At 37.5% G+C, this 24,027-nt stretch overlaps 2 protein-coding genes across 3 annotated transcripts; one reads left to right on the top strand and one right to left on the bottom strand.

Annotated features, from left to right (window-relative positions):
- The first annotated feature begins 492 nt into the window (after positions 1 to 492).
- Positions 493 to 7,328, top strand: kctd10 (potassium channel tetramerization domain containing 10). Of its 2 annotated transcripts, none has more exons than XM_048188650.1 (7): positions 493 to 645; positions 1,386 to 1,599; positions 1,706 to 1,875; positions 4,694 to 4,780; positions 4,868 to 4,920; positions 5,012 to 5,207; positions 5,593 to 7,328. In XM_048188650.1, the coding sequence occupies exons 1-7, from the start codon at positions 643 to 645 to the stop codon at positions 5,809 to 5,811; spliced, it is 942 nt and encodes a 313-aa protein (XP_048044607.1). In that variant the 5' UTR covers positions 493 to 642; the 3' UTR covers positions 5,812 to 7,328. The 2 variants fall into 2 exon arrangements, with proteins under 2 accessions (XP_048044607.1, XP_048044608.1); XM_048188651.1 differs by lacking the exon at positions 493 to 645 and adding an exon at positions 1,264 to 1,270.
- A 151-nt stretch (positions 7,329 to 7,479) lies between these two features.
- myo1ha (myosin IHa) lies at positions 7,480 to 20,534 on the bottom strand. Its single transcript, XM_048188647.1, is given in 32 exon segments — positions 7,480 to 7,735; positions 7,812 to 7,911; positions 7,990 to 8,087; positions 8,199 to 8,269; positions 8,741 to 8,876; positions 8,967 to 9,022; positions 9,110 to 9,203; positions 9,315 to 9,398; positions 11,772 to 11,934; positions 12,040 to 12,124; positions 12,290 to 12,358; positions 12,433 to 12,509; positions 12,877 to 12,990; positions 13,090 to 13,207; positions 13,362 to 13,467; positions 15,821 to 15,901; positions 16,076 to 16,122; positions 16,238 to 16,332; positions 17,251 to 17,342; positions 17,478 to 17,558; positions 17,675 to 17,780; positions 17,933 to 18,000; positions 18,229 to 18,348; positions 18,446 to 18,517; positions 18,960 to 19,073; positions 19,186 to 19,284; positions 19,394 to 19,573; positions 19,651 to 19,731; positions 19,807 to 20,005; positions 20,098 to 20,213; positions 20,299 to 20,487; positions 20,490 to 20,534. Coding segments are annotated over 32 exon segments (3,183 nt in total). The 3' UTR covers positions 7,480 to 7,708.
- Between the last annotated feature and the right edge of the window lie 3,493 nt (positions 20,535 to 24,027).

Raw genomic sequence — 24,027 nt, forward strand, 5'->3', positions numbered from 1 at the left:
ATCTACAATTGGTACAGTTGACTTGTATTTTGCTTTGTATATATGATATTTCCAAAAATAAAATAAGATTTGAATTATATTGTCTATCTCCATCCAGTATCACATTCCATAAACAAGATCATTGTATCAAAAAAATAATAAAAATGGGGAAACCCCTTCTTTAAATATACTACAAAGGAAATTGCAGGGATAATATTGATTTATTAAGTGAGATTTTATTAGGAATTACATGTTTTTTTAAAAGTCTGACCACACAGTTACTGAAAAAAAAGATAAGGATAATCATGTTTCCACTTCATAACAGCATTAGGAAAAATTCTGGCTTCATGTCCAAAAACAATGACATCGATCTAAAACTTTATCTGTTCCTTTAAATGTTCTTTGTTTTGTTGTGAATCCTCAACACTCACAAACACGCGTTCATGTACAATCACAGGAAGTGTGAACATTAAATAACAGGACGCTGAACAGGTGGAGTTACTTCCCATCTACTGTAATTAAAATTGCGATAATTTATTATTTGGCCCGAATAGTGCCTGTAAGCGCGTGACCTGCAGCCTCGTGCACGAGTCTGGGTTGCGACCGGAAGTGATCTAATTCCAGACCCGTTCCAAGAGGCCCGAAAGAATCGGGGGGATTTCTATGGTAAGTAATGATATTTGTCTGATGTTTCACCTAATTTATCCGCTTCTGCTGGAGTATATTTGAATTACTATTTATTTTGGCGTGTAGTTATTAGATTTTCACCGGTATTTTCGTGTTTTTCTGAAAGAAATGGAGATAACAAGCTAGTGTGCTAGTTTAGCTCTTTCGCTCATCTAGGCAGCGGTTTCCTATGAGTAACTTTAAATTAAACGATTTATTTTTTTCGTATTCAGTTACGAATCATGTATATACACCATCAAATGGAACAACATGACTCAAATGTTACTGGGTTTAAGTGAAAAATCCCAACAGGTTTTGTTGTGACGTCATTAAATCAGTCTCATTGTGCGGTGAACCTCTTTTCTCACTGAATGATAGATAAGTTAACATGCCTCAGTGGTTTACAATGAATTAATTGTTCGTGTGTTACATTTTAAGGTCCTTAAAGGAATATGATAGTGAAGTGATATGCACCGCCCCCTAAAACTTTTAAACATGTCCATAACTTTTTTAAAAAAATGTTTGACATTTAGGCAACGTTTTGATTCATAATCTAAAGAAATTTCACATTGTCCCTCACTGTGTTCATACCCATTTCATAAACACTCTAAAGAATGATAGTGTGGTGTGTGTGTGTTTGCAATATAGATTTCAATGTTATTAATCCCCTGAGAGAAAATGAATGTTAGTTTATGTGTGTCCTTCATCACCATTCATTCCCATCCCTGTCTGATTTTCAGGAAGAGATGTCAGGAGAAAGTGTGGTGAGCTCGGCTGTGCCGGCAGCTACAACACGGACCACCTCCTTCAAAGGGTCCAGTCCCAGTTCCAAATACGTAAAGCTGAATGTCGGGGGAGCACTGTACTACACCACCATGCAGACCCTGACCAAGCAGGACACCATGCTGAAGGCCATGTTCAGTGGCCGTATGGAGGTCCTCACGGATAGTGAAGGTACTGTAATGGCTGCTGAAGAAGTATTCAAGTTGGTTGATGAAGCATATGGATGCAAATGTGAGGTTCTGCAAAGTCTCACTTTTCACCTCTGATCTTTCTCCAGGCTGGATTCTGATAGACAGGTGTGGGAAGCACTTTGGGACCATCCTGAACTACCTCAGGGACGGAGTCGTCCCGTTACCTGAGAGCCGGAGGGAGACGGAGGAGTTACTGGCAGAGGCAAAGTATTACCTGGTGCAGGGCCTGGTGGATGAGTGTCAGGCAGCATTACAGGTAGAGTACTGGCTACAGATGCTTCACCCAAAAAATGAAAATGTCATCATTAGGGGTGTAACGATACGCTCAGGTCACGATACGATACGTATCTCGATACGGAGTTCACGATACGATACGTATCACGATATTTTGAACAAAATGAAACTGAAATTCAAACAAGATTTATTAAAAAAAACATTAACAAATTTCAATAATTGTCCTTGTTGTACACACAAGATCACATTTCAATTAAATAAATAAATATAAAATTTTAATAAAAACCTTCTGTATTCAAATTAACAGTTGAATAGGGCTGTCTGTCACTAAAAATTTTTTTTTAAATTTAACATGAACTTAGAATTATGAATAGGGGCCGTTCACATATCGCGTCTAAAAACGCGTGGAAGGCGCGGCCGCACCGCTTCTCCTTTTTTCCAAAGCGCTTGCGCTCCCGTGGCGTCGGTCGTTGCTATGCAACCTTGAACTGGGCTCTCCAAGAGGATCAGAGGAACAAGAGGATGTTTCTGCAAAGGATAAATGATTTCTAGCCCTTGCATTAGTTTTACTACGTGATATATTGATGGAGATAAGATATAAAAACCACCATGTACAGCTATGATCAGCTGTTCGGCTGAGCTTTTGATGTTTTGTTACGGAAAGGCCATAGCTGATCGGTTGATTCTTGTCACACGACCTGCGGTGCGCTTGCGGCATTCTGAGAAGTTGAGAATAGGCCTTTTTCACAAGAATCGGAAATCACGTGACGCAGGGTAAAGTTAGTTCCGCTATGCGTCTAGATTGATATGCTCTTTTCTCAAATATCGCTTCTTACCTTTTCTGTTTTGTCTGTTTTCCAAGTCGCTTTTGTATAATCTACAAATAAATTATTTTCTACTGGTTTGTAGCTTGTACGGCCGCTCAGACCGTTGCTCGAATTTACCGGCAGGTGGATTTATTACGAGCTGTCATACAGTAAAGGCTACGCAGCTACTCATTCAGCAATTTCCCAGATCGTATTACGTACGACGAACATTATTTATATAATTTATTCATTAAAAAAATAATAACTGCCAATATATACTTTAATGGGGGATATAAAATCGAGATACATAATATTGTCGTGAGTTTAATATGTTTTAAAAATATATCGCATGTAATCTCATATGGCATCACATCCCACATTCATAATTAATTTACATAATTAATGTATACATAATTAATTTACAACACCACACTGTACACAACTATCAGTCTTTGCATTAATGTTGCAACAGCACAATAATACTGCGCATAATACACACTTTAAGATGATGACGACAGGAAAATGAGTGAGAGACTGAAGTGTTTATATCCAGAAATATCAGGGTGCGAGCAGTCCTGTTTCATGAATCAGAGGATCTTGCGTGATAAAGGAGCTTCCAGCTGATCATTTCCCCAGCACGTCGCTAAAAGCACTCTATACATCCCAATGTGCACACTATCCACCCTAAATAGCACTGAATATTACACATAGACTACAATTTAGGATGGATAGTATGCACTTTGAGACGCAGACACCGTCTTTACAGCACATGGAGCGCGATAATGCACAGCCGCGCCAAACAGGCACGAAGAATATAACCAGTTTAACCGCCATCACTTCAAATTATTTATTAAATTTAGCTCTTAATGAGAGCTCTGTAGTCTCACCAATAATTTACCAAGAACGTTAAAACATTTTCCATGACATTTAATTCGTAAAACGACTTTGATTTCCGAGCTGGTTCTGATCGAGGCTATCTATCACTGTAACCGGAAAAACTTTTACACTGCGTGGATCGTTCCGGAAGCCAAAAACCCGGAAGTGTGAAATTGGCCTATTGCATGCGCGTCGCGACCGCGTTGATCCCATTATGAGCGCGCCTGCCGCGCGGCTACATTTGAAAATAATAACTGACTTGCACGCGCAAAAGACGCAATATGTGAACGGCGCCACAGAACTTAAAGCAAAGCATTGCAAGCGTCTTTTGCTTTTCTGTGAGCACAGCTGTTGCTGTGCACTGCGGTGAAAGAAAGCCACGACTTTTCTCACGCGACCATGCAAGAGACTGACATGAGAAACGTTTAAACCTGCTTGCAAGATTCAATGTGTGCCCGAAACACTTACTGAACTAGAGAGCTGATTGAGACACACCATCTACGATAAATCGTTACACCCCTAATACTTATAGTAATTTAAAAATGTGGTAGCATTGGATCTGGACAGGAAGGATAACTCTGGGAGTTGGAAGGGGTGTGTCGCGATTCTGCCTTCTCAAATCGCGATACAGGTTCGTGGACCTGCGTATCGCGATTTCGATTTCATATCGCATATCGTTACAGCCCTAGTCATCATGTACTCACGCTCATGTCGTAAGATTTAGTTCATCTTTGAAACACAAGTGAAGGTATTTTTAATTAAACCTGAGATATTTATGTTCCAAGCGAGCATGTTTTAGCTTCCTTATCTTATTTTGATGGGATCTATGTATGTGTGTCAACTTCTGTCAAGGTTTTTATGTGAATAATAGCCTAAATTAAATATGTTTATCATTTAATGCGATCATGTCTCTTAAAAAGACTTGGTTTAAACTGATTAACCTTTTTAAAGTGTTACATTTTTTGGGTAATTGACCAAAAATACATCTCTCCGAATTCAATAAAAACATCTTAATTTGTGTTTTGAAGAACGACACGAAGGTGAGTAAATGATGACAGAATTTTAATTTTTGGGTGAACTAACATATTCCATGTTCAAGAAAATATACATTTTAATTTTTAACAATTTTGAGCAATTACATTTTACAAACGTTTTCAGAACAAAGATGCATATGAACCATTCTGTAAAGTTCCACTGGTGACATCATCTAAGGAGGAACAGAGGCTCATAGCTACTGCTAATAAGGTACAAATGTTTCACAACCATGTCAGTCTTAAAGAAATTCTATTTGCTTATGCCCAGAACAGAACCTTGACTTTTCTGTGTTTGCAGCCTACAGTTAAACTGCTGTACAACAGGAGCAACAATAAATATTCATATACAAGGTAAAGTTAGTTGAATTTCTCACAAGGTTTGGGTTGTTGGGAAGCATACTGTTGAGCTTTCACCTCATCGATTTGCTCTTTCTCTTTGTAGCAACTCTGATGACAACATGTTGAAAAACATTGAGCTGTTTGACAAGCTGTCTCTGAGGTTCAACGGCCGAGTGCTCTTCATCAAGGATGTGATTGGTGATGAGATTTGTTGCTGGTCTTTTTACGGCCAGGGCAGGAAGATTGCAGAGGTGTGCTGCACCTCAATAGTCTACGCTACTGAGAAGAAGCAGACAAAGGTAAAGGGTGATCAGTCTGTCCACATGGTTAAAATCAGAAAGTCTTACATGAATAAAGTCACGGCATTAAATGTTGCATTCAAGCCTTAAGCTTTTTTTTTTTTTTTTTTTGTAAAAAGAACTGTAAAAAGTAATGGAGAGCTGTTGGAAATTGTATTTTCAATACAACTCATTGTGTGCTTCCTAGACATGTAGATTTAGAAAACATATTGATGATTGGTCCTAAAAAGGTTTTACCCTCATAAAACTGCAGAAAACCTGTTTTTATTAATGATCAGGAAAAAAAACTGCCTTTTAAAATATTGCAACGCTGTCCTAAAAGCTTGTCCTTAATGCTCCTGTTAGGTTTGTCACTCACCTTTTTTAATGCTTCCCTCCATCACAGGTTGAGTTCCCAGAGGCTCGCATCTATGAAGAGACCCTCAACATCTTGCTCTATGAGTCTCAAGATGGCCGCGGACCAGACAATGCACTTCTGGAAGCCACAGGGGGTGCTGCAGGTCGTTCCCACCACATTGACGAGGATGAAGAGAGGGAGCGCATTGAAAGAGTGCGGAGGATCCATATCAAGCGGCCCGATGACCGAACTCACCACCACCAGTGACCCTGCAGTTTCTCCACTTTTCAGTGCCTTAACAACTACCAGCGCTTCAGTTACGCCCCTCTATTTGCACACGGACATGTCAGTTAAGTTTATACAGAGTCTGCTTCCTTATAGAGACAAAGGGATACTCTTAAAAAAAAGCTAGTTTTGATAATGTTATATGAATATAGCATATAGGGCAGTGCAGCGTTGACCTCAAACGTCAGTTGTGCATTTGAGGACCTAACTAAAAAGTTATGAGATGGTGTTAATGTAAACAGAAGTGCACAACAGATGGGTAGTTTTACTGCATTCATGACATTCCCTTAACGTTTTGCCCTATTTGCTATTCATAAAGCAAATTCCACCAAATATATCAAGTTGATCAGCTAAACTGTCAATTAATTGTAGATTTGCAGCTAAAGAATATTATCAGAATTGAGCCGTCAGCCCTAGTATTTTCGTCCATTTTGTCATCATTTACCTTATTTTTTCTGTTTGAGTGAAGACTGTAGGGTTCCTGGTGCCTTATAGATTAATACTGTGCTTTTTGTTTTGCGTGTTGTCATGGATGTTGGATTTTTGTGTTTAGAGTTTAGTTTATGCCCAATTAATTGTTTTTGTTTGCTTTGTTGCTTTGAATTGAAGTGTTAGAGCCAGATTTCACAGTGCTGATAGTGTGTCTTACTGAGATTTGATTTTGAGTTTCAAATCAAAATTCAAATCAAAATTTTCAAAGCAAAATTCACTGGTATTGAAAATGTCTGTGTGGATTGACAGTTACAGTGATCAGGGAATTCAGTGAAGGAGGATATTATTGTTATTATAAGAATTCAATCCCTATTTTTACACTCGTTAGAGGAGAGTGTCATACAAATTCTTAATCTGTCAGTTTTCATTTTATTATGCTTGCTTAAACTCAGAGGATTATCTGTGCTGGACTTTTGAGATGTCTGTATGAGTTTGGCCAATAGAGGGCAGTATAGTGTTATGGTGCTTTCGCTCGTGTACATGAGGAGGCACTTTTAGATGATCAGAACAAGTAATCAGCAAGTTTTCTGTGCCCTTTTAGCTACAATCAGTAAACTACTAGAGTAAACTCGGATTATGCTATTAAATACCTTTCTGCTGCACTGTATTAAATTCCATCAAGTTAATTACGCTTCTGGGTTTTGTAAGTGATCACATACCAGAAACTGAGATGTAGTCAGAAGCGTTCGGATGTATATCTGTAATTGAGTAATGGACACCAAGTATGAGAGTGTAATCAGAGACTTGGCCACGTCAAAGAACCTCCAGGACGTACAGGAGTGCGAGCTCTCTTTCTCTTCAGCGTGTAGCATCACAGATTGTTTGTGCTCATTAGTTTTATTAAAGGTGTATTTAAAAAAACAAAACAAAAAAAAAAAAAACTATGAAATCTGTAATACTGTAGAGAAGTTTGTACAGACGTGCACATGAATAAAAAAGGTTTTACATAAAAATTATTTATACACGTTATCACAAATAAAGATTTCTACAAATTTTGTAGACCCAAACTCTGCATTAGTTCATCTTTTATTTCTGTGGTTTGTATGTATAGGTATAAAACAATATTATAAATATGGCTCAACAACAAAGCATGGAAATGACCAAATAAAATGTTCAATTTCCAAGAAATGTCATCGCAAGAAGCGTAACCTAAACAACTTGGACAAAAATAGCTTTATTTTCCCTGTAGCTGTAATTTTCCATTTGTACTTCCAGTCATCAGTGCTTCTTTGAATCTCCATATAATGAGCTCTTAGTTGTGTGTGTGTGTGTGCGCGCGCGGTGCGGTGCGGTGTGGTGCATCACATTTTGGTAGGTGGAGAAAGACATCATCTTCCATAAGGATTTACCTCATGAAATATACAGGGACATGGTGACCTCCTTCAGATCATCGAGACTTGGTCCGTGGAGCCACCTTTTTATAATGAAAGCGTCTTAAGCACAGGAACAATGGTGTTAAATTAAGCAGAAATACAGAAGTAATCACTTACCACCATCAGATGACCATTTTTGCCTTTATAAATCATAGGATCTTGGCCAGTGCTGAAGTCCACACCGCTCTCCTTTCCTGCCTGGATCTCAAACTTTATGCTGCGAGAAGATCAGACGTTAACACTGTGCCCAAATGAACATTACAGGTTTGAAATTAGGTGATGCTAGTGTTCTTACCTTCCCTGAACCACCTTGATGTTGTTCTGCTTGTTTGCAATCATAGCCAGTTTGGTCAAAGCTTCAAACAGGTGGTCACACTGAAGTACCATGTCCCCCTTGGTTAAAGAAACTACATTAGTACATGCAAATTTAGCATAAACTTCTGTAACGTTCTACCGTGAAATAATTTAGAGTTTACATACAGTCCCCCATAAAGCCTTGCTCACCTTCTGTTTTGGATCGTTGAAAGCAACATGAAGGATCATAACAGAGTCACCCAGATTACTGACAGAAGCACCTGTGTGCACAAAAAAAATTCACTCTGGACTCTATTCTCACCACTTTGCAAATAAATGTTACAATAAAACACAAAATCATACTGAACCCAAACTTTTGAACAGTAGTGTAACTTACAGAACTTTCTTAATATTACACTTAACATTGTCTCTATCAAAAATAAAGTGCAAAAATTATACTTTTAGGGGTACAATATGCCCTTAAAGGGTACACTTTGTATCTTATCTACCTCTAAATGATGCATACTGGTACCTTAGAGGTACATTATAGTCCCTTAGTAATGTAGGTACTAACATGCACTCTTTAGAGGTAGATAAGGTACAAAGTTGTACCTGTGAAGATACTGATTGGGTAAGAAGCTTGAGGAATGCTACACGGAAATAATTAAAAGGAGACGACTTTAAAAGATCTGTAATGCTCTTTTATTTCACCAAGTTACTACTACACATATCCTTTTCCCTTCGGGACCTACCTTTTAGAGAAACATAGTCCACTCTCTGTTTGATCTTAGCCTCTTCTACCAGGTATACAGCAGCCTGAGTGAGAATAAGTTGCCTTTGTCTGGGTTTAAATCCATTCCTGTCATACTTCACCACAGGAACGCTGTACTGCAGAGAGAGAGAGATGTTGTGTTTAGGTGGTGTATGGAGAACAGGCTCTTGTATTACAATTGGGCCTCACAAAAGAGTCTGATTTACCTTGATACGTTCATGTCGTATAGTCTGAAGAACCCTCATATTGATATCTTGTTCATCTGGTATATGGAACAAAGTGCGTAAGACATACAAAAGATATGTGCAAAACTGTAAGTGCTTTTTTATGTAAAATAAACTGTACTGACTGATTCTAGTGTCCGCAAAAGGAACAGCGATGCTTGGAGGATAGCTATCCTTCTTTCCCTTAAAGATGGCACTGGTTACTACTTTTTGTTGCAGCTGTGAAAATATAACAGCATTCAATCTTCATCATCATCATTAGCCAGTTAATAAACATGGTGATTAGGCTGAAAGTGTACTTTAAAAGCCTGCGACAACAGTGATAGTGACCTGTGCTTTTTTCTGTGGCGTAATTCCCCGCACATACTTCCTCACCATCATACGTGTGTGCAGCTGTCGCAGAATCTCTGAGGTCTACAAACAACAGCAAAAAAAAAAAAATCCTGTTCATGAAAGTATGCATACAGTCTCAAAAAGTATTTGGACACAGCAAGACAGGGTAAAAAACAACAACTAATACACTGCCCTGCCAAAAAAAAAGTCGCTTGGATTTTAATAGTCAAATACTTAAGAGTCTATGGATGGATCATTATTACAGTGATTATTATTTTCTAGCATGTTATATGTTTGGCAACAGTACTTTTAACCCTTAAAGATGGAGTGTGTAGCTTTTCCTTTCTTAAACAACCATGTATTAAGATGTATCATGGCCACATTCCAGGATGACAATGTCAAGAATCATCAGGATTAAATTGTGAAAGAATTGTTGGGAGGGAGCAAGAAGAATCATTTTCACACATGAATTGACATTGACCTTAACCTCAACGTAAGTTTTTGGGATGTGCTGGAGGAGACTTTACAGAGTGCTCACCTCTTGCATTGTCAATACAAGATCTTGACGAAATGATGCACCTCTCGATGGAAATAAATGTTGTGATGTTATTTCCATCAAGATATGCATCAATTTTTGGTCAAGATCTTGTATTGACAATGCAAGAGGTGAGCACTCTGTAAAGTCTCCTCCAGCACATCACAAAGACTTTCAATGAATTTAAGGTTTGGACTCAGAGGTGACAATTCATGTGTGAAAATGATTCTTCATGCTCTCTGAGTCATTCTTTCACAATTTTAACCCTGGTGAATCTTGAAAAAACTGAACATTGTAAAGCCCAGTTCAAATTCTTATTTAATTTTGTTGACATATTAGAGTCAAATGTTTTTACTGAAGGGATTTTGGATATGAGGCAACTGATATATGAGTAAACCCCTCTGTAAAAACCTTTAGAATATAGATAGGAATAAAACTGTAAGATAAAATATAAAAACTGAACAGTGCGTGAACAAAAAAACAATGTTTTTGCCTGTAGTGTCTTGCCTTAAGCACTTAAAGTTGCCCTAGATTGTTTTTTTACAAGATGTAATATAAGTCCTAGGTGTCCCCTGAATGTGTCTGTGAAGTTTCAGCTCAAAATACCCCATAGATTGTTTTTAATTAATTTTTTTAACTGCCTATTTTGGGGCATCATTAACTATGCACTGATTTTTTCAGCACGGCCCCTTTAAGAGATGCGCTCCCTCTGCCCCACCAGCTCTGGACTATATATACATCGCATAAACAAAGTTCACACAGCTAATATAACCCTCAAATGGATCTTTACAAGATGTTCGTCATGCATGCTGTATGCATGCTTCGAATTATGTGAGTAAAGTATTTATTTAGATGGTTACGTTTGATTCTGTGTGAGTTTGAGGCTATGCTCTGAGGCTAAAGCTAACATTACACACTGTTGGAGAGATTTATAAAGAATGAAGTTGTGTTTATGCATTATACAGACTGCACGTTTAAAAATGAAAATAGCAACGACTCTAGTCTCCGTGAATACAGTAAGAAACGATGGTAACTTTAACCACATTTAACAGTATATTAGCAACATGCTAATGAAACATTTAGAAAGACAATTTACAAATATCACTAAAAATATCATGATATCATGGATCATGTCAGTTATTATTGCTCCATCTGCCATTTTCGCTGTTGTTCTTGCTTGCTTACCTTGTCTGTGCACAGATCCAGACGTTAATACTGCCTTTCCTTGTCTAATGCGTCGAATGGGCTGGCATTATGCAAATATTGGGGTCATACATATTAATGATCCCGACTGTTACGTAACAGTCGGTGTTATGTTGAGATCCGAGTGTTTTCCGGAAGTCTTTTAAACAAATGAGATTTACATAAGAAGGAGGAAACAATGGGGTTTGAAACTCAATGTATGTCTTTTCCATGTACTGAACTCTTGTTATTCAACTATGCCGAGGTAAATTCAAATTCTGATTCTAGGGCACCTTTAAAAATGAAGATCAGGTAACAACATATCAAATCAAGTGGCAATTATTCTGATGCCACTTTTAATGCAAAGAAATACACATACTTTTAAGTGTGGCTTAAGTGCTTCAGGCTTAAAATATCTGTTCAGCTGTTCATTCCCTGATTGAGCAGTGTCTGCATTGTACTGATCACACTGCACTTTTTATCTTAGTCTTCTTATGCTTTTAAGAATGCCTCTTATCTTCCTTTAAAACCTTATTTCACCCCTTTTTTATTGTTTTTAGCCTTTTTATTTTTGTATTTTTTATGATTTTTATGTAATTCACTTTGAATTTCCATTGTGTATGACATTTGCTTTTAGTGCTATATAAATAAACTTGCCTTGCCTTAAGTGTTCAAACACATTTTGGAGCCGTGGAACCGTTGGGTTCCTCAGATAGTAACCGAGTATTTGTGAATACCTCTGTCATGACTGGAGGAGGTGTCAGCCATGTGGTCTTGTCCAGGACGGTCTTTGGTAACTTGTCTCTGAGTCTATTCAGGTAGCTCTGTCGAACGAAGGCCAGGTATTCAGAGTTGTCAGTAGTTTTTGCATCACGTCTTGTCATATAGCCCTTAATAAACCTGCATGGACAAACATCATGTCATAATGGGCATGCCATCTCATCTCTTAAGTGAAAGGTTATACACCTGGTAAGTGTATTAATATTATAAACTAATATTACTAACTTTTTAATGACTTTGACAGCCCAGGCTCTGCGCTCTTTCTCTTTGCGCGCCTGCGCTCCTCTCCAACACGACTCAATTTTTGTAGCTAAACGATGGGAAAAAATCCCAAAATGAATCACATAAAAAAGCAAATAGCGCATATATGTATGCTATAATAAATATACTTTATATTGCAATGCACTGTCATAATATTAAGTAATGTACATCAAATAATATCAATTGTATTAAATCAATCAGTACTGTTACTTACCAGCCTCTTTCTGTTTTCGAAACTCTCCTTTGGCTCTGTAGCCTTTGTATTTGGCCTGTAGTTTTGTAGCTGTAAAAGCAACATTAAAGCGTTTATAATAATTGTTCCTTTTTCTTTTCTCTCTTGAGTTCTCTGTTGCTTACCCAGTTCATGTTTGCAGATTTCAAAGGCATCTTCTATGGCAAAAAGTGTCCTGGCATATCGTATAAATATCTTTGTCCTGTAGAAGGAGGTGATATTGAAAATAAAATGTAGTTCAGGTTTGTGTGGTCAAAAACAGACGCTAATTTTTCAGTATTAAAGATGCAGTAAGCGATTTCCAAGAAACGCTGTTGAAAGTGGGGCGGACTGAGCGCCAAAACACTCTTGTAGCCAATCAGCGGTAGGGGGCGTGTCCACTCATTGGGGGGAGGTGCCTGTGTTGCATAGGGTGTTTGCGAATTTGGAAGCGGAGCTATCAAGACAGGGGTGTGATACTTTTGGGTAGGGGAATGTTTGTTTTTGGTGATTTCAAATATCAACAGCATTTTTCAGAAATTGCTTACTGCACCTTTAAATTGTAAAGTTGAAAATATGAAACAGCTCACCTGCCCATTTTATACTCATCAGACTGGTAGCCTAGATGTTGCACCAGGGTTTCCACCCCATCTGAAGGTACACCTCTCCAGTGGGGCCAAGTGGCAGGACAAAGTGCTTTATACCTTAAGAACATTGCATATGCTGAGCATTTCAATTCCACTAATGTTGAAAAACAGCTGTTACATCTGAGTATGTGAGTGAATTGAATGTTGCCAGTATACCTCTGTAGAAAAACCTCATATCTACGCCGATATGCAAATCCAGCTCGTCTGACCCTCAGGTGCTCCATTAACCCCAGATATTTCACCTGGTGTCTGACCAGAACTTCATCAAACTTGCCTGTAATGAATTTAAATATGAATTTGACACACAAATGTAAACAAATGTGTGCTTATTCTTGTTATAATTATACCGATAACATTTTGCCTTAAAATATGAGTTATATTTCATATTATCCATTCTTAACATTCACATTTTTACACAAGTTTCTCACCTGGCTGTTTATTGTCATTGGACTTGAGGCAGCGCACGTACCACGCCTCCTTGGCTGTCAGAATCTCCGTCAGCTGCAGAAGACTGTTCTTAAACTGAGTGGCCACCTACAGATTTTATATCACAATTCAGAGTAAATTAGATTTAGTTAGATATCACTTGAGCTGTCACAGCACATATTTTTTTTAAATTTTATTTTAAATGTATTTTCCATTTGTTTAAGTTTATTACAGTTGTCTTGGCTTAAAATAGCATTAGTAGGCTATACTTCGCATGCATCAGTTTATAAAAATGCTAAACAAGAACGATAACGATAAAGATAACTTTAATGATATTTATATTATCTTCCACCCCTAGCAGACGATATTGTCCTGTTGGTTCTAAGTAAGCATGCAGTGTGCACTGCAGTTATGTTGTCTGCCGCTTTAAATGCTAGAGCTCTTTAAAGTAGAAAGGATTCTGATTTGCTGTCAATGATTTTATCGTTCATCAGCTGGATTTGTTTTGAAAGTGATTCCAACAATACTGTTTCTCTGAATTGACTGCCGTTATTTTATATTCAGAATGATTTCGAAAGCTTTATCTTTATCGTTACAATTATCATCATTGTGAACAGGCTTTAAAGGTGTATGTGTTTTCAATACGGAAATAATTCCTGGATTACATACAAAATTTGCAGTATAGTATCTGTAGGTGGTGTACTTATGCACTATTCTACGACGTTTTTAAGTATAAATAGTGGGAGCAGTGAGTTCACTCCACACAGAAAATTCCAAAACAAAAAAGTACACTTAAATACCAGGATGATGCACTAAATTAACTGAAAAAAGGAAGTGTGGAATGTTGGACACTTTATGCACTCAACTGTTGCAGCTTTAATTACATAGCGGAGGGGGAGGGGCTATTAGACTATTAGACTATTAGAATGACAAAATAACCTCATAACATTCATACACAACACGGATAAGTTGTGCATAAGTACATAGTTTATAAGTGCATAGTGTATAATGTGTCACAGCTTGTGATCTGGGTTTGATTGATTGATTGATTGACTGACTGGTTGATTGATTGATTAATTGATTTACTGACTGACTGACTGACTGACTGGTTGGTTGATTGATTGATTGACTGATTGATTGATTGATTGATTGATTGATTGATTGATTGATTGATTGATTGATTGATTTACTGACTGACTGACTGACTGACTGACTGACTGACTGGTTGGTTGGTTGGTTGGTTGATTGATTGATTCATTTACTGACTGATTGATTGATTGATTGATTGATTGATTGATTGATTGATTGATTGATTGATTGATTGATTGATTGATTTACTGACTGACTGACTGACTGACTGACTGACTGACTGGTTGGTTGGTTGGTTGGTTGATTGATTGATTGATTCATTTACTGATTGATTGATTGATTGATTGATTGATTGATTTACTGACTAACTGGTTGATTGATTGATTGACTGACTGACTGACTGACTGACTGGTTGATTGATTGATTGATTGATTGATTGATTGATTTACTGACTGACTGACTGACTGACTGACTGACTGGTTGATTGATTGATTGATTGATTGATTGATTGATTGATTGATTGATTTACTGACTAACTGGTTGATTGATTGATTGATTGATTGATTGATTTACTGACTGACTGACTGACTGACTGGTTGGTTGATTGATTGATTGATTCATTTACTGATTGATTGATTGATTGATTGATTGATTGATTGATTGATTGATTGATTTACTGACTAACTGGTTGATTGATTGATTGATTGATTTACTGACTGACTGACTGACTGGTTGATTGATTGATTGATTGATTGATTGATTGATTGATTGATTGATTGATTGATTGATTTACTGACTGACTGACTGACTAGTTGATTGATTGATTGATTGATTGATTGATTGATTGATTGATTAGTTGGTTGGTTGGTGTAATCATGTTTTAAAAAAATTATTAAAAATGATTAATTATGTTTCAAACATGATTTGCTACATTTTTGTCACATAACCTTACTTTGTTGCTTGTGTAATTCTTATTATTTTGGAAATAACTATTAAAAAACATTTTGTGTCAAATGCCAGTCCAATCAATGAAAAATCTTGAAATAATTTATTGTTTCATTTGTCATAAGAATGGAAAGCCAAGAGCATAGCAAATACAGTACATTATAAGATGCAGTGCGCTGCACAGTATGCTCTGTTCTATAGGCTATAGCATATTCTGGCAAATAAGACATCTGTGTATATCAAAGCTTATTAGGTCTGGTACGGGTACCCACAATGCAATTTGTACAATTTCATTTCATCTTAAAAATAAAAATAATAATCAGCCTACTAGCTTATGAAAACAACATACTATACTGTTATTTTAATTGAGTATTTTTCAGTAAGGAGCAGCCGTTGTAATATTTTATAACACAGCGAGTGGACTCACTGTCTCAGGTCTTCTCCTGCTGTCTCCCTCAGTGGCTGGAAAGCACTGCTGTATTATTGGGTTCTTTGACAGGCGCATCACCTGGTGGTTACACATATATGAATGCAGACATGTAAGAAATGCATATGTGCACACACATTTACTGCCGTAGGACTAAATGTAAGAGAAGACAAATAATTAAGTGGCTTTTTGAGCCATTTTCCTTTCATCCACCCTGACCAGCGGTATCCTTTATTGTACACCCTGTGCACTTACGTCTTTGATGTTCTTGTACAAAAGATCATTGTTTTTGTCAATGAACCCTGTTGAAATAAGACAAAAAGAATGGATCATAAAAAAGCATCAGGTTGTGAAAGCCAAAAAACATTTTTCAGAGGTTTATTTATCTGAAATGTGTTTTTCTGTCTCTTCTCTTACCCACAACGCAGTAGGTCACCTCCCCTGCATAATGAAGAAGACGAAAATCTCCTCTCTCCAGAGACTTGCGGGTCTTCTTATCAGCCAGTTTATGCCTTCAGTTCACAAAACAGCAAATGACATTTCTCTCATAAGACCAGAATCAAATCACTAAAAATGCTTAAATTAAGAGCAGAAGTCTTTATCAGGCGGGGACTATTTATGCTTAAATTACACATGCCTTAAAATAATAATTTGTATATTGATTTATTATTTGTACTGATAATAAATACAGTAATAAATACAAATGTATACTGTATGTGTTCATTTTTTTTATTTAATTTGATTAATTGGAGGAACATTAGCTGAACTTTTGCTTTTTAGAGGTTAACCATTTTGTATTTTTACCACATATTTTTAATATTTACATTATTTGTAAAATAAATATCTAAATATTCAGATGTTTTATATTTTTCAATATTTTAATTGCAATTGTACAAATATGCAGTCTCCCTAGGGGTCACTGACCCCCTATAGAAGATCCCTTCGCTCTTGGTCTGATGAGAAATACATTTATGATGCTCTTTAAGTTATTTTTAACTTTTATTGCAGGTTATTTGGATGTGTGTTTCCTGGGAATCATACAACCTTAATGTTGCTAATGCTATGGTCTACCGGTTAAGTACAATAACATTTTTTTTCTGGAGGTTCTTGGCACTCAGTAATTCAGGAACTTAATTTGTATTTGACCTTGATAAAGAGTGAGTAACACAACATCAAAGTCTCCCAGACTGCTGTTCTTCGGGGTTGTCAGTCAATACAAGGATTAAGAGAGACAATGTTGCCAAACCAGGGGGTGAATGCTTCAGTTTCAAATACAACAAGGCTTGGCTGATTCTTCACCATTAGAGGCTTGTAGTGAAGAATCACACTGCTGACAGTTTCTAGCAGTACTGAATTAATTAAAATACATAAGGAGAGTAACTCTTGTTTAGCGTAACATACAATACTAAAATTATATAACTAAAACTCACGTTACAAAGTGGGGATGATTGCCCATTTTCTCTTCAAGTTTCTCAAGAAAAGTGAGATCTGTAGCATCACCTGGCCTCACACACTCCTCATCCTGAAGCACCAAAAGACAAGTTCTCTCATGCAAATGCTTCAGTTTGCAACAACCACAAACTTTCATTTTAAGAAGTGAATTATATCTATGTATGTCTCTTCAGTGTGTAAAGACAGTGTTCTCATTATTCTATACCAGCACAGAGATAATTCCTCTGTGCTTCTCCTCCACCAGGTCACAGATGATTTTATTATTGAAGAACTGCACCGGCTCCCACTAAAACACAGTGAGAGAAAATAACCCTTATTCTCTTTTTCAAATTTAGGATATCATTCCATAATGATATGGAATAATCCGTTTGAATGATAAATGATTGATGTGCTCTAACTCACCCCAATTCCTTCTGCTTCATATTCCTCTTGTTCAGCCTTCAGCGTCAATTGAATGAAGAGCTGCTGTAGCTTCTCATTACAGTAGTTTATGCAAAACTGCTCAAAACTAAGCACATAGACATAAAATGAACAAAAATGTATATTATTACAATATTATTTTTAATTCTATCTATCTATCTATCTATCTATCTATCTATCTATCTATCTATCTATCTATCTATCTATCTATCTATCTATCACTTAATTCCAAACACATACCTGTTAACAGTGAATACCTCAAATCCATAGATGTCTAACAATCCAATAACTGTCTTCCTGTTAGAATCCTAAAAAAAAAAATAATAATAATAATTGGTAAAGAATGAAAAGTTGCAAGTTGTTTAGGTTTCTGTGATAGTTTCTTTAAAGCTGCATGTCAGGTAGAATCTTGTTAAAAGCCATGTTTTTAAATGGAACAAACCATCCAGTGGTTTTCAGCTAAATTCTATCAGTAGATTTACCAAACATCGGCTTCAAATGGTAATTATATTAACTTTTTTCTGTTGTCCTCTTACTTTATTCTCCAGAGACTCATTGATTCGGTTCACCAGCCATGTGAAGGCACGACCATAGATGGCTTTGGCCAGGGCATCTCTGGCATAGATAGCATGATCAACAGTAAATGGACTCAAGACCTGGGAGTCAGAAAGACCGTTATTGCCTGCTTCAACAAGGATTTTGGTTAAAGACAGTACATTTCATTAGTACATTTCACAATTGCCCTTATTTTACCTCCTCTGATTTGGCTTCAATCTTTCTGAATGTAAGAGCTTCATGAAGGACCTGAACATGGACCCCTAACAGCTGAACATAAACACAAAAAAGGAGTGTTATACAGATGTGTGATAACTTAGAGTATGTCAACGTTTAACACAATTAAGGGCAATATATAATTTAAAAAATGGGTTGCACTTCGATATAGTCCACTTTAGACATTCTAACTATAAGTAACTTTGCTACATATCTAAATGCATGTCAGCTAACTCCATAATTACCAAGTACATGTCAACTAACTGCTAATAAGACTGTTAGATTAGGGTCAGGGTTAATAGAATAAGTTGAATAAGTACTTGCAAAGTTATTTGTAGTCAGCAGAATGTATGTTGGGGACCATCAAAACAAAGTGTAAGCAGATATTAAGCAGACAGTCTACTAATATGGTAGTTGACATGTAGTTGCAAAGTTACTTATAGTTCGTAGAATGTCTATATTCAACTATCGAAATAAAGTGTTACCAACAACTGACCTTGGATACCCAGCGCAGAGCTGCATTAGAGTTTAAAGTAGCATAACCTTTGGTGTCTCCATCAAAGTGCACGTTCCCCAGATGGAGCACACTAGCTATGATCCCAAAGAGGTGCTAGTATATTAAAGGAAAAGTATCTGTCTATGGTTAAATGTGGCATCGCCCATCATAGTTGCATTTAAACTGTCAAAAAATATTGCATTTTAAAAATTGCACTTCTCCTTACCTCAATGTCATTAGCATCAAAGTCAATGACTGACAATGCATTTTTAACAGTTTTCCAGTCGTTCTTGTCATTAATAGAGCTGACATTGGAACATTCTCCCTATTAAGACAACAAATGTATTTATAAAAACACTGCAAGTCTGATTCTACTTAATTTCACAACCATCTTATTCTGCACACCAGATTTAAAATTAGGGTTAGGGTTTTACCTGCACTAAATAACTATAACGTTTAGTGTCCTTCTCCAAGCCCAGGTGCCTCAGTAGGTCTTCCTCTCCTCCCTCCACCAGCTGGTAGAAGATATGAAAGTTTCTCTCACCATGGTTTTGGTGAACCACTCTAGACTTTTCCAGCAGGTAGCTGAGTATGTGGCCACCAACAGCATCTCCCTACAAAATCAAGTGTTAACCTTCTTTAACATGCAATATTAGCTATTGATGAGATGAAGTTAGTAAGGTTTCTATACCTGGCTATCAAACTGGATGTCCATATACTTCCCAAAACGGCTGGAGTTGTCATTTTTCATCGTCTTTGCATTTCCAAAGGCCTAAAAACAGATTTGATGAATGCATTACATACATAGTGAATGGTCAGATTCTAAGAATATTACTGTTGGACTGACCTCTAGTACAGGGTTGGACATGAGCATGCGGTCTCTCACTGTGTCGAGTAAGGTGGAACTAGGGCAGCTGACTGCATAGTACTGCAAGATCTTCTTGGAGGCCTCAGTTTTGCCTGCTCCGCTCTCCCCAGATATCAAAATAAAATGGTTGTTGGCTTCTGTTAGCATGGTGTGGTAGGCATTGTCTGCTAATGCATAACTGAAAATGACAAAAGATGTACAAAATTGTCTATTTTATTTTAAAATGCCTTATTGACTGGTTTGGCAATTAAGGTGTAGTTACACACTTACATGTGAGGGGGAAGTTCAAAGAAGTTCACTCCCATGTAGAGGTCCATTTGTTTCTTGGCATAGATGTCCAACTCTTTGTATGGGTTTACAGATATCAGCAGAGTACCTATGTAAGTCTGTGAGTATGGAGATGTCTTTTGATTTATAAAAGATAAAATCAAAATGAATAAAAACACTAATTAACCTTTGTTTTTCACTCACGTATATCAAATCCTCAGTGAAACGTTTTTTCAGATTGTCCAGGAAAGCTGTTTCACTGTTGTGGGCGTCAAGAAGCACAAAGTCCTGGATGCCAACTTGGTCTCTGGCAATCAAGGCTCCCTCCAAGTCCAACTGACCTAATTTAACCTTTCCTTTCTGCCAATCAGACAAGCACAACACTGACCATGACCCAATGCAATTTGTTTACACTGACCAAGTCTATAGGACTGTGTCATTCCAGATCCGTAAGGTTCAGAAGATTAGTTTTTAAAGCACAAAACAGGCCAAAAAGTCAATAATCAGTGACTCATTTCTCGTGAAATATTACTTATAGATGAAGAAATCGGAGGAAAATGGAATTGGCTATAATAATGCATTTCTTCAGCTAAAGAGTCAAGTGACTCTTCACCCTTTCATTAAGACTTGCTGTCATGTTGAGCCTGAGACCGAGAATCGGGGTCTAAGGTCTCTGATTAAGTCACGATCATCCAACCGCATAATCCCCTGCTGATGTTTAACTAAGTACTTTATAATGCTGTTCTCTATTGTACAGGCTTTTGTAATGAGATATCATCTGCAATGAGTAGACTATGTCCCTGTCCCTACGACTGACAGCTTTGCTTTCGTTATAAGAAACCCATTTAAATTGCATGTTGTGATTGAATTTCTTCCACAGAACACATCAGCAGTCCACACACTTCAGGCAGCCATATCTTCCAACTTGAGATCTGAGAGATACTTATGGCAGCAAAAATTGCATGTATTTCACTCCACTGAAATATTCCAAAGCCAATATCAATATCCATAATAAAGCAGGTTTAATCAATATCTAATCTCCATTAGAAATCTGAAAGTGTGACCTGTGCAAATGAACAGAATAAATGTAAATGAATTTACTACATTGTCCAAAATCATCTAGGACCTTAATGCATATAAATCTTTGGAAATCAGGAAGGGGTTTAATTTGCTCTAGTTACTTCCTCAGTTCAGTGTCTGTCAACATATTTCAGTAAAGAGAAAAGAAAAGTGCATTTCTCAGTGCAAGAAAGAAACTTTTGAGGCATGCATTAAAATTGTGCATTTTTAGAAGCAAGATATTTTAGGATTTCCATGCAGTGGTCCTTACTTTTTTTTCCTGTAATTTGTCCTCTTCAAATTTTTTTAGAACCCTGGATATTTGACTTTCATATAGCAAATTAGAAGAAGAAACTGAAAAGGAAAAAAAAGAACTAAGTCTAATCTAACGACTAGAAGCCCCCAAAATCTCCTCCGCCCCCCTTTCACCCCCATAAACCTCATTAGCTCTGAAAGAGGCCAGTTTTTTTGTCCTGTAAATTCCAAAGACGATGGACAATGAAGAAGCTTTTAAAATGCAGTCTACATTCCATTACACATATTCTCTCTGCATATCCTTTCAAAATTTATTCATTAGAAAACATTTAATGTCACACCGAATTTCACACTGGGCAGTCCCAGGACAATAGATGAGATTTGGCCTATTTGGGCTGGTGCGGGCTGGTTGGATGTAGAGGGGGAGAGGGCAAAGGAGCAGAAGAGGGAGAGAGAAAGAGGGAGATATGGAGGGAAGGAGGGACAGAGGAAGGGAGGGAGGGGGTTGCTTATATTTGTCTGATCTGAGAGCTTCTGAAATGAGGCCTTCTTGAGACAACAGGACAGACTAAATTGTGCTGTAACGGTCTGTGTCCCGCTGCTCTCTGAGACACTCATTTAGCATGCCCTCGGGGCACACAATGGAGGCTTGTTCTGAACGCCACAGTTATACGAACACCGTAATCAAGGGTGCTGTGTGTTCGGGAGGGGGGCGTATTTCTCAGATGGGAGATTTTCGTCCACCTGTCCGCCAATAAAATTTTCATCCCACCGCATGCACCCCTAAGTTGTGAATCACCACCCACCACCTCACATCACTTCACGCTCCCCACCATTTCATGTCCTCACCGACAACCCCAAAACATGCCCCTCCCCCTCTCCCCCTGCTTTAAGCCAAAGGGGCAGGTGAACAATATCATTGAAGATCCCCCATTTGAGATGTCAGAACCAATCTCAATCTCAGCATTATTGTGGAGACTCCCCCTCTCTAGTTTCTGTCCCCACATGGGAACAAGCTGAACTCAATGTCACATGAGGAACAATGGAAAGAGGGGATGCTAATGTTTATAGTGTGACACTTTCAGTGTGATAAGACTCATGGACATCAGCACAGGAAAAGCCTGTTCCTCTTCTCAAATGAGAGACGCAACTGAACGCAGTTACTCTCATATGTCTGAGCAACCTGTATGGTTCATATATAAAGTCAAAAGTTTGGACACACCCACCCATTCCTTATTATTAAATAAATTGTTTTTCCAAATTAATTATGAAAATCCTTAATTTCAAGCATTTGAGCGTAAGTCTTTACATCAATAGATCATAAGAAACATTCAGTCAAGCGCATCCTAACTTTTTTCAGTCAAGTGTGTCCAGATATTCTATTCGCATAATTATGTCGAAAACAAATCTACTACTAATAAAGGGCTATCTACTGTAATAGATAATTCCCAATCAATTAAACGTACTGTAAGCATTAAACAGTCACACCTTAGTCAAAACTATTAAGGTCAACCATATTTTAATGATTGCATAGCCTGTACAAAATGCAAAAACAAAATTGATCCCCAAAGCCAAGAGATCAAATCCCTTTTAAAGAAAATAAAGTATTTAAATCACAAGACTGGTCATCCCTTTGTCGCATTAGGTGCTCTCCAGTAAAGCTATTGTCTTATAATTAAGAGATGGTCCTTCAGCCTGGTCTAAAGTGTCAGTCGCGGCTGAGTTGAGATGACCTCAACCAAATCAGAGAGGGAGGGAAGGAGACAGGAAGAGAGAGAAAGATATGGTAAAGACATTCTACTCCTCGGCAGGCCTGGCCAAGAAAAGGAAAGACTAGACATAATGGGCAATAGTAGCACTCTCCTAAAGTGAACGGCAAGGTCTAGTTACATCTCTCTTTCTCTGAAGTTTTGACAGATTTACAGCTTGTGATCAATCAACTGGGTGACATATTGGATATTGTGCTACACTGTAGCTTTCACTGTCAACTGTGTACAGAATAAAAGCAAACAGGAAGTAGAAACTGAAAAGAGTATGAGAGCATGTTAATGGCCACTTTGAATGCTGAAATGTATTGCTTTCTTTTGATCTTTCTTTTGATATTTTCTTTTCATCATTGCTTTTATTTATATGCTATTGCTTTCTTTGCTGAAGTACATTGCTGGCCGATGTAAAGATAATAGCAGTTATATCAAATATCTATAGATACATGCAAACAGATCCTACCTGCATCTTGTAAGCTGATTGGTTCAGCCGCCGATCAAAATATGGAAACTAGTCGCATCCAGACCAACTTTGTCCTAAACAATCCTTTCACATCGAGTTAGAGCCAAGCAAATCCTACCATCCCAACACGTGCCATGGAACGACCTACAATTCCACTGTGAATCTAGAAATGAATCTTCAGCGAAACTTCTCTGAAAACTCTTCAAAAGATAATTTCAGTGTTTCTAACAAGGAATGCAAGCGGTTCAAGCTTAGGTGGCTCAAACGCGGAGAGGATGTCCATCTATTATTGCTGTGCTCTTCACAGTAATGACCCATGTTCTGGTTGCAAGGCCTGGGTATTTAATGATTTATGGACCAGTCAGGAGGGGGTTCAGAGAACCAGAGATCTTA

The sequence above is a fragment of the Megalobrama amblycephala genome, linkage group LG4 (assembly GCF_018812025.1).
Source record: "Megalobrama amblycephala isolate DHTTF-2021 linkage group LG4, ASM1881202v1, whole genome shotgun sequence".
NCBI lineage: Eukaryota > Metazoa > Chordata > Actinopteri > Cypriniformes > Xenocyprididae > Megalobrama > Megalobrama amblycephala.